The sequence below is a fragment of the Acanthisitta chloris genome, unplaced genomic scaffold (genome assembly GCF_000695815.1).
Source record: "Acanthisitta chloris isolate BGI_N310 unplaced genomic scaffold, ASM69581v1 scaffold2600, whole genome shotgun sequence".
NCBI classification, from domain to species: domain Eukaryota; kingdom Metazoa; phylum Chordata; class Aves; order Passeriformes; family Acanthisittidae; genus Acanthisitta; species Acanthisitta chloris.
Genome location: NW_008649758.1, coordinates 146193 through 157527, shown reverse-complemented (window position 1 = coordinate 157527; position 11335 = coordinate 146193). Strand labels below are relative to the sequence as shown.

At 38.0% G+C, this 11335-nt stretch overlaps 1 protein-coding gene across 1 annotated transcript in view; it reads left to right on the top strand.

The window, feature by feature from the left end:
• Nucleotides 1–5890: 5890 nt before the first annotated feature.
• DNAJC15 (DnaJ (Hsp40) homolog, subfamily C, member 15) overlaps nucleotides 5891–11335 on the top strand; it is a 14700-nt gene continuing 9255 nt past the window's right edge. Inside the window, exons 1-2 of the mRNA XM_009070032.1 lie at nucleotides 5891–5936; nucleotides 7720–7793. Coding sequence (XP_009068280.1) covers nucleotides 5894–5936; nucleotides 7720–7793 — 117 coding nt within the window. The 5' untranslated portion in view covers nucleotides 5891–5893. The remainder of the gene's footprint in view (nucleotides 5937–7719; nucleotides 7794–11335) is intronic.

Sequence of the window (11335 nt, the reverse complement as noted above, 5' to 3'; positions counted from 1 at the left end):
GGGCAAAGTGCCTCTCAGAGCTGCCTGTGTCCCACTGTGCCCTAGAGGGAAGGGTGCTGGGTTTTTATCCCGCTTCTTCATTCCAGTCACTTCGGCTAGTTCATGAAACAGGGAGGTCCCATTGGGAAAAAAATACTGCGAATTAAGAAAAATACATGAATCGCCAGTTAAAGCACCTGATGTGAGGTTTTTCACATTTTAAAAATGGCTTTAAAATCTCATTTGCCTTGCTTAATTGTATGATGTTGTCTCTACAGCATTTCTACTTCTTTTTTAAATTCAATTTTAAAAGCACAGTTCTCTGAAGTTATTTGTTCAAACAGAGCCTGGACATTGGTAGTGCCATGGTCTATTTGACACGGTGGTGTTAGGTCACAGGTTGGATCTCAAAGCTCCTTTCCAGCCTGATCGATTCTGTGATTTATTTATTGTTACTACAACTAACACTGTTTGGTTTTTCCCTCCACAGGAGAGTTTTTCTGTGTATTTAACAGCAAGCTGTATTATCTTAAGAAGCTGGCTCTGAAACTCATTATTCTCATGGCCATTCTCCCTGGGGAATACTAGCAGGGACTTCTAGTGAATTTTGTGGAGGGGTTCAGTCTTCTTACCTATCTGGGCTAAAAGTTGCATCTGAGCTTAGCATGTCTTGCTTTGTTGGTGTGAGTACTCTCATGTTTTTGTTGTAGTCCAGAGACTGCATTAGGTCTTCAGAGGACTAGAGTCTGGATTACTGCAATTTTCTGTTGAAATTTATTCTTTAGCTAGGCCTGTAAGTGGAGAATGGGGTGGGTTTTAAGCATATCTGCATAGTAAACAGCATACAGTTGGCAGTAGAAGTTCTTTCAGAGTTTCTCTGGATAGTGTTACATGGATAATGGAAGAAGGCACAGCATACATACTTAATGCATTCCCGGCCAAGGAATTCAGGAGGAGATCAAGTTGTATAGAAACAAATTATCTAAAGTTTTGCCAGAGAGAAAAGAAAAGCAACTGTGGTGCTGTGCATCTATTCCTCTGACACCCTAATGGGTTAATGAGGCCTGCTTGCCATGGTGGAAAGAAGGAGTAGTAGGAGAAGAAATGTTCAACAGCAGCATCCATCTCTTAGGGCTGAAAGAGCTCTCTTCAATGACCTTCCCTGAATCTTGGTTTTGAGTTGTCCAGGATGTTAGCTGGAGTCACTTGATCATGGTCACTTTTACTCTTGTAGTTGTTTTACAAAAGTATTTGGAGCGATGGAAGAGCAACAGTGGAAGCATGAAGAGTCTGTTTTCAAAGATTCCAGCAAGAGGCCATTGTTAATTAATACATACTCAAGAAGATTGCTTTGAATACCTGATGGTAATGCTTGTCTTGGTGAATCTGTTTGCCCTGGTACAATTTCCTATGAAAAACTATAAGGAACTGTAGTAATAGCTTTATATACAAACCAAAGAAGTTGCTGCAAAATAAATGACACAAATTGACACGAGAATTGTGTCAGTATGGAGAACAGCATCTAGCTGAAATTACTTTTAATTCACTGTTGGAAAACAAATTAAATTTCATAGGAAGGTAATACTGGAAGGAAAACATCAAATCATGAAATCAAATCGGTTGCAGATAGTTTATAATATAATCCCACTAAAGAATGTTTCCGGCTCCATATAGAGTTAATTAGGTGGTTTGCTCTGAAGCAGCCTTCAAATAAGCTGTAGCTACTCTTCTGAGGAATAGAAGCCTTATTCTATCTTCCATGCTAAACAGCCATTTATTTCAAGTCAAGAATTTTATTTGAGGGAAAATCTGATTTCAGAAATATTTTTGTACACTTAGTTAATGTACTTGTGTATCCTACTTTTTAGCAGCATAAGGCACTAAAAAAGATAAACCAAACCTTCTTAAAATGAAATTTTTAATTAAGCAATTTACACTTGTGTATTTATTTGAATATAAGTACATAATTCCTATTTTGCTGATCCGTGATTAAGCATGGATTAATTTCAAAATGTCATCCAACCCATGGCAAAAAATTATTTTCTCTGTGCTTTTGATTCTATTCCACTGTAGGCTTCCAAAGCAAAAGGCTGCAGAGCTCTAACAGTGTGTCTGAGAACTGGTTGTGAAGCAAACAAAATATTTTTGATTTGACCAAGAAGGATGTTTTCACTGGTTGTGGTAGAAGAACCAGTGCATAAAATCCAAACCCTATGCAAGCAGATGTGTTTTAACTTTCCTAAAGGTGACTCTTGCACCCTGTAGTCAGATATAATAGTGTTGTGCTGAAATTTTAAAGTGATGTGCTTAGAATTCTCCTTCTGTTTATAAGTGTTACCTTTTTTTTATGCTTCCTAGAAAGAGAAGCTGTAATGCTAAGAACTGCATAAGTTGTTGCACTTTTTGAGTATGATTAAGTTAGAAGAGTACTGTGGGTTGGAAATTTGCAAAAATAATATCTCATTCTTCCCTGTTTGTTCTGCTAAAAAATTAAGGCTACTGGAGAATTAAATGTTGAAGGACTAGGCTGCAGATCTGTGTATGCTAACAGTATATGGTGTATTCCTCTGAACATACTGTGTGTTAATTAATATGCTTTATCCTCTTTAGTTTGCCAAACAGGCAGCTGCGAGACCTGATTTACTTTTCTAATGCTTGTGTTTTCTTATATGTGTTTCTGAAAAGAATTAAGACAATTCTGGTTTTGCAGATTTAGCGTAACTTTTTTTTATTCATTTTCTTAATCTAAGAGTTTGTTACTGAAAACTGAACTCCATGGTAAAATTAAAATACTGAGATCAGCAGAATAGCAAAGGGTTGATGACTAACCTTTGGGAACAAATTCATTGAATAAAGAAAGGGACAGATGTTGCTTTTTAATCTTTTATTTCTTTATTTTTCCCTCTTGGATCTTAACAGAATGCTTTCATTTAAAACCCACATCTTGGAAGTTTCTTAATGGCATTTTTGGAGCAGGGGAGAGGTCAGTTCTGTCATAATTGAATGTCAGTATGTATGTATTTATTTATTTATCCCTTATGAGTCTGAAATAAAACACATTTCCAAGCAATGGGAGCGAAAAATGGTCATGGTGGCAGTTGTATTAGTATGCTGCAAATCAACTGCTGACTTCACAGTAATAGCGAGTTGGTTTCATTTAATATTGACATGAAAGGAGTGCATTTAGTTAAAGCTTTGGACTTTACATTTCAAAGAACCAAACTAACCTTGAGTTACTCTTTTAAATACTAAACTGAGTTAAGTGAGCATGCAAAAGGGAACTTAGTCATTCTGGACTGAAAGGACTTAATGGTTAGTACTCCGAAGTTGCCCCTAGTAAAAGACAAACCATGCAATCTCTCTTGCACTGATTCGAATTCAGTTTTTATCACATGGGTATAGTTAGAATGTGTTCACACCATAACAAACATTCAAGATGCTTGGTGTGACAAGTTATCACTTTGCTACTATGTGGCAAGTGGCTCTTTAACCAGCCCATAATGCAAATAAGGTGGTTACCATAAACCAGTATTTCTCAACTTTCCTGGTGGCTGTGCATCACTTCAAAATGTGGATGGTCTTTCATGCCTCTCTGGCTTGAGCTTTGTATCGCTTTTACCAAGTCTTCTAGCTTATCTTCATTTTTCTGTAGATCCTGTATCCTGCTCCTATTCTAGAGCTGCTGCCACACTTTATTTTTACCTGTGATTTTCCAGGCAGCACTACCTTTCCACTAACAGTGCTTTCCACTGAGATTGAAGTAATTCATCCCAATGGACATGGCTGACTCTGTCAGAGGCCCTCAGGGGGTCTCTACATTGTGCTCCAAAATTACTGTGCAAAAACACTGAAGTTATTTCTGCACTAAACTGACAGGATCCTGGTATTTTTTAGCCTGGTCTCTGTGCTAGGTCTTACCTGTGATGAGGTGTCTGCTGCTAATGTCTTGTTGCAACCTGCATACCTTGTTGTAAACTGCTGACTTAAACCACCTTTTTGGTGGCAAGCAAGTATAACTTACTTTGGACAAGCATAGGCTAATAAATTTTTAACATTTTTTTGCCAGTGTGATCTATTTCACACATTGCTGAGCTCTTAATTGACTGTAACCACTTAGTAAAAGATTCTTGCTGTCTCTCTGAATAAGTCAAGGGAACTCTTGAACACAAGCCAGGGAACAAAATGATACAGAATTGCTATGGGGTTGTGGCTCTTTGTGGTTAGTGTCTAAACAGAGGAATTGGAGGAATTTTTCTGAGGAATTGAATATTGAGAGCCTGGGAAAACTGATTTCTGAGGAGAAATGGAAGAGTTTTAGTTTGGTGAGGGGATGAACTGTATCCTTCACTGTTTTATGTCTTCTACCATTTAAGGTAATATTCTTATATTTTTTTGTGGTCTAAAGATGAGGGGAAATCTTGTGGAACTGAAAGGAACAACAGTCATAAAGCTACTACATTATTTTTACATTCAGAAATGAGTGCTAATATTGAGACTGAAGACTACACTGAAATGGAAGAGTTAGGTTACTAAAACAGGATAGACAGGCAGATTTTTAAGGCCAGAATTCCCCAGTCTTGACTCTAGACCTTCAGTTGCAGTATGTTTAGTGAGTCTATTTTTTTCTAATAGAAGCCTCTAGGCAATTGCAGTCTTATGTTATGCAAATAGCTAGAACAGCCCCTCAGGTACAGGGGAGGTAAGTACTTAGTTAAAATCTATAGGATCCAGAAGCTAGATGGAGAGGAATACAGCTGCTTCTGGATGAGCTCAGAGCAGGCTATGACTTTTTCTGCACTGGGCTCAATACTGCAGGCAGCAATCACAGCCACTTGCCTTCAGAGCCAAAGCCGTAGCAGCCACTGGGTGTGATGGCAGTGCCTACATCTTGTACAGCTGCCTGTTTGCTGAGAAAGTTGTCAACCAGTGTTCTATGCCCCTACTAAACTAACTCTAGGCAGGCTTTAAAAACGTGGATGTTTTTTGTACTCTTCCCACTGTCTACAAATGAGATTGGGTACAATCGAAGACAAAGAATTTTAGCCCCAAGAGTCTTAGTAGCAAAGGCAGCTTGGCTCCAGTTCCAGTTATTAGGGCACTCACATTGAAGTTTGAGGTTTAAGTGCTTCTGTCAGACTTGTTCGTAGAAAATGTATAAATCACTTATTGGATAACTGCAGAAGTAAGTCATACATAGAAAAGACAGTCTGGTGATAGAAGCATTTTCATTGTCATTATGTTTTGAATTCAAGATAAACAAGCCTAATCTGATTTCTCAGGTTTCCCAGGGGAAAAATTCAAGGCATCATTGAATTTATCATATGATAAGACAGGTAGTGCCACAGATGACTATTTCATTTGTTTCAGGGATTACGTTACCCTTCTTGAATTCTGTAAACATGTGATAAGTCAGTCCCTTCTTCAAGGGACCTCATACCTTTCATGATCAACGTGGGTGTACTTGTTATTGTCCTTCTTGAGATGCCTGACTGTTTTCAAGCACTGTATAGGAAAATACATATGTCTGATGCAGTAGTTTTGAGGTAGCTCTTCATGTTTTTGAAATAAACTGATACTTTCTGTTAGGTACTGTGCTGAACTAGTCTGCACAAATAATTTCAGGTATTCCTGAACAGTTGTCTACCTTGTGTTTTTATCATTACGTACTGTGAGCTGATTTCAGTGTATGTGCATTGATTTGCTATTGGGTAGTTACAAGTTAAACATGATGCGTTGAGGGGACTGAATCTACTGTAGCCTGTGGAATAGAGAACTTTCATCTTTTTGAAAATTTTATGTAAAATGTCCACATCAGACATCGGAAATACTCATTGTTAAAATAAAAGGTGTGTATATTTCAAATTAGAATTTGCATGTTATTCTGATTCCTTTTTTCCTGCTTTAGGCAAGAACTATGATAGCTGTTGGACTTGGTGTTGCAACTGTTGCATTTGCAGGTAAGCTAGGGTGTGGGAACTCACTTGTGAGCTGCTGTTTCTGAAAGGGTTAATGAAGTTTTTATGAATATAAATAGTGGAAACTGGAAAGGTTGCTTGAGAGTACTATGGAGAATTGTGTCCAGTTATAGTTCCTGTCCCTTCAAAATCATATTTTCCAAAGTTTTTCTTGAAAAGTGGGGAAAACCAAGAAAGTAATTTTATGGACAACTGCTAAAAGGTCCAATATGCTTTTTGTCTGCAAAATGTAAGGTGAAAAGTTTACTTTGTTTGCTTGATAACATACTGCAGTGTGGAGGCTCTTTAGTACAGAAAAGTTCAACAAGATCTTGTGATATGAAGGCAATGATCAACAAATTCAAATAGAGAAAAATAGGTGGTTTTATTGACTACAGTGATTTATCATAGTAAACTGTTTCCATAGTACATTGTTTATTACCTGAACTCTTTGCATCTGGACTGTATACTATTCTGAAAAATAGGTTCTAGTCTGAACACAGGGCATGGGTTTAACATTTATACCCTGGGTTACTTGGACTAGATAACTGTGGTCTGTTCTGGTTTTGAAATACACAAATTTATTTCTATTATTTTCGGCGTATAAAGCAAGCACAGTCAGCTATGCACAACTGCATGCACCAAGAATTGATTTAGTAGATGGACAAGTTGCACAAAACTTCAGCAGGTGTTTGGTGGGTACAGGTGTGTTGTTTTTGTGATTAGGGGAAGGAAAGACAGGGTTTTTGGTCTGTTAAGCAGCTGATTTATCTATGTATAGAACCAGAAGAGGAATGCTAATAGAATTTCTTCTGCTGATTGAGGTGAAGAATTAATGGCAGTTAGTAAAATAGTGGTAACAGAAGGCATTTAGAAGCAAGTGAGGTAATAGTGCCTTACAACATTTCAGCACAGGTACTCTGACAGTGGTTTTAACTTCTGTGTTAACATAGGCACAGGCTTAGATCACTAAAATAACTTGGACACAATAATACGGCACAATACAATAACAACAGACTTGTATTTTAAGAGTGAAGGCAGGATGCTGTTTGATCCTATTTGAATGAAGCAGAGTCACATTTTATAAAAAGTTTTTCCACTATGTATAATATCAAGTTACATTGCTAATGAATAGTTAACTGAAACTGTAATTGGGGAGAGGAGATTTACAGGGAAAATCCTCCAGTAACATGGTAGAAATCTTGATTCTGAAGTTGGTACACCTGCTTTCTACTTCTGAGAATGCAATCTAACACAGTTCCCTCTAGCCTTTCCTTGCTATAGACATTCACTGCCAGTGGGGAATTGAATGGCTCTGAATCCCAGAAGATCCTCTCTTTGTAACAAAATTAAAAATGCAGTACTTACAAGGTGTGTGATTAAGCATACAGCATCTCAGCAAGAAATGTGTAGTACATAGTTCTTTTTTCCAAGACATAACCTTTGAACAGTATTTAATAAATAATGCATATCCAAAGCTAATGTTTCATACCACCCTTTTTCTTAAAGTTCACAAGGCAGATATCTACATTTATCATATTGAAATGCATTTAAATCTATTTATTTAGCGAGTTAAATAGTAAGCAAACACAATGGATCTTTGCAGTCCATGACTAGGTTTTTACATGAAGTACACTAGAATAATTCTTCTCCCTCCCCCAAAAGTTTGTGGACTTTTCTAAACCAAAATTCTTCCTACTTTGAGCTGATGAACGTAAATTGGAGCGTTTCTTTTCTGTTTTAGTGAATATTGGTTGTAATTTCATTTATCTTCTGTCTTTTTCAGGTCGTTATGCTTTTCACCTTTGGAAACCATTGGAGCAAGCAATTACAGAGACAGCAAAGAGGATTTCAACTTCAGTAAGTTTAGAGATTACTTTATGCAAAATTTATGATTTTGTATTTCAAGTATCTCAGAAAGGAGACATTTTATGTTAAATATGGTAAGTGCCACATAGATTACTTTTTTCCCAGGATAGGGCTGCTCTCTACTGTGTATGTTCTTGCATATTGTCTGCTATATTTTAAATCCCTGTGGATGAAGCTATATCTAAAGATGCTTGTGGATTTGATAAACAGTTCTAGTTTCTCTGATGGTGTTCCTTGTTTTGGAACCCTTTACAAGTAAATGTATGCTAAATTTTTTAAGTTGCTGTGAGAAAATCACTAATTCCCAAAGACTGCAAAGTGATGACATGCAGTTTCATTTCAAGAAGCTAAAAGTAAGAGAATTTAGTCTTTCAGATACAGTGTTAAAAATCAAGAAGACAAATTGACAAATTTCTAGGAAAGGTTGCCATGGAGATGGGGAGCGTGTGTTCTAGTTCATATGAGAGTTGTCTTTTTTTTCTTCCCCAGCTAATTTGAACTTTTGAGCAAGTTTTTGTTCTTTGGTTTTGCCCTACGTATATAAAAATATAACAATGAGGTAAAAAATCAAGAAGTAGAATGTCGTTCTCGAGAGGAACATGTGCAGGGAATATTTGAGAGCATTAACGTTTTGCTTCAGTGGTTATGTTTTCCTCTAGTAAATAAATATAACTGTTCCATTCCATTCCTGTTTGATTAAAGTAGTTCTGAACGAGGTAGATGTCTGCTTGTGGCAGTGCATTCCTTCAGAGTGCAAAGTCTGTGAATGCTTACCCACAGTGAAAGAATACAATTCCTCTCTTGAAGCTGGTGGGTGATTGTTTTCAGGGAGTAGTTGTTGCAGATTAGTATTTCCTGAAAAATATATTAGAGGTAGTTTTTTTTAAAATGTCATCATTACCACTGTACATACTAATATTAGGCTGGTTGCAACACAGAGCTTGTCTAGACAGACACTGCAGTCCAGATTCATTTGCCATCTGTCCTTCATGTTCATGTGCTGAAGATGCAAGCTTCCTGGGGTGGAGAAGACTCAACTGTCCTCTTGGGGCCAGTCCATATTGGTTCTTCATTGTGATGTGTGTCAGCCAGAAACAGTGCTCCTGGATCAGTTCCTTGCTCTCTGTCCCTCTATTGCATTGCTGTTGAGAGACCAATGCCAGTTGTTTTTTTTCTTTTTCAAAGTAATTTTTTGACAGATTCCCAGGTTGCCTGCCAAAACAGCAGAGGGGACTTTAGGTACTGTGAATTAAATTGCTTTCACATGATCTGGATACAGTCTGACTTGCAGGCTTGCTAGATGTAGCTAGCAGTGCATGTGGCTTCAGAGTAGGGAGTGCTTCAGTCTTCACCCTCCCTCCCTCCCTACCAGTTTTACTCCAGCAGTTCTTTTTCTATCCATTTGTAGATATAGACTAGAGAATCTAAATTCAGACACATTCACATAAGAAAGCAGGCAGTGACTCTTTAACACATTTGAAATATGAGATGCTATAGTGCTGAGAGGTGTCTGTTCCTAGGAAGCTGTACCTCTCAATATTGGCTGAGCCAAGCTCATTGCAGACCTATCTCATTTTTACCACAGTGACTTTGAGTCCTGCAGAATTCTTGAACAGCCTTAAAGAGCAAACCAGGAGCTTTTGCATTCTAAGTGTTCCTAGTCCCTGGAGCTGTATCCTCTGTCTGCCTTCCCATCCTGCCTTACAGCCCAGAATTGTGTGTTGATTTTCAGCAGAGTATCTCTCTTCTGCTATTCTATTTTTTAAATTAAAAATGGATTTTTTCAGTGTAAGATGAGATCTACTGAATACAGTAAATACTGTCTTTCTGCTTGCTGTTAACTGTATGTATTTGTTGGCTTTACATTTGTAAAGGTAGTGATAATTTTCTTCCACAAGAGTAGTCCATTAAGAACCTTGTATAATTCTTAGCCAAGATTATTTGTATTTTACTACTTTACAGCTACTACTTTCTTTGATTTTATTTTTTAATGTTTTTTTCTTCTCCCCTTAACAATAAATTATTTTATTTAAAACAATAGAGAAAACATTAGATACCAAGGTCCTGTGTAAGTGCTTATTGTCCAAACTACCTATTTTAGCAGCTTTAGATGATTTTGTTTGTTGAATTTGAAGCTGCTGAGTATAATTTGTGAATTAGCGCTTTCATCATGTTTCTTGACAGCATATTGCACTTTAAACTATACCGACAAAGGAAATAAAGCAGTTATTACTTCTGCCTGTGCTTGCTGGAAAAAAACCTCTCATGACCTTTAGTCTCTAGGCTTAGTGTAACTTTGCCAGTTTTCTATGGTGTTTGAAGACACCTGACTTGGTCACTATAATTTTCAGTGGTTATTCTAGCTTTCTAGAATCAAATCTTGTCCTTCCTCACTTTTTTTTTTTTGAGAGTCTGTGAAGCAGCTGCTTATTTAAAAGCTAGCTTGTTCTCTCTGTAAGCCCCCACTCTTACTCCCCAAATTTGCAACTCTCCCCCCTCCCCCTGCCTTTGCAATAGAAGTCACTGCTCATGTTGGCCCCTCCCAGTCACACAAGATAATCCAGTTGCTGTTCATTCCTTCTTCCTGCTCACTACTAAATAACTTAAGAAAGGTCAAGTTGAGCAATTAGGAAGCATTTAAAATGCTGCGTGCTGTATTTTGAGTATTTGACACTTCCTATTTACTTACCTAAATAAGTAATGTGTACTGTCAACAACTGCACTCATCTTTTAGTCAAAAACAGTAAGCAAAGGCAAGTAAAAGTGTTCTGTTTTATTTTGAGTTTTTACCTTGTTTAACTTTGAGATCGTTACTTCATATTTAAAAATATATACTTGTAAATGCTGCTGTAGTTTAGTCTTGAAGTTTTCTACCACCTTTCTTTCAGTGGAGAAAGGCATTAGAGGAAATGTTGTCATTTTCCTCTATGACAAGTCATCATGCTCACTTCCAGAGAAATGCTTCTTTAGCTTGAGCCTGTGTGCTGGTCTGAGCTGAAGTAGAGTTAACTTTCTTCACAGAGGCTAGTATGGGGCTATGTTTCGGTTTTGTGCAGAACACAGAGTTGATAATGCAGAGATGTTTTTGTTATTGCTGAGCAGAGTTTACACAGAGTCAAGGCCTTTACTGCGATCCGTACTGCCACGCTGGCAAGGAAGTTGGGGATGCATGGGAGACTGGGAGGAGACACAGCTGGGACAGGTGACCCAAACTGACCAAAGGGATATTCCATACCATATGACATCATGCTCAGTATATGAGGTGGGAGGAAGAAGGAGGAAGGGGGCCGATTGCTGAGCAGAGTTTACACAGAGTCAAGGCCTTTACTGCGATCCGTACTGCCACGCTGGCAAGGAAGTTGGGGATGCATGGGAGACTGGGAGGAGACACAGCTGGGACAGGTGACCCAAACTGACCAAAGGGATATTCCATACCATATGACATCATGCTCAGTATATGAGGTGGGAGGAAGAAGGAGGAAGGGGGCCGTCTGGAGTGATGGTGTCTGTCTTCCCAAGGAACCGCGTGATGG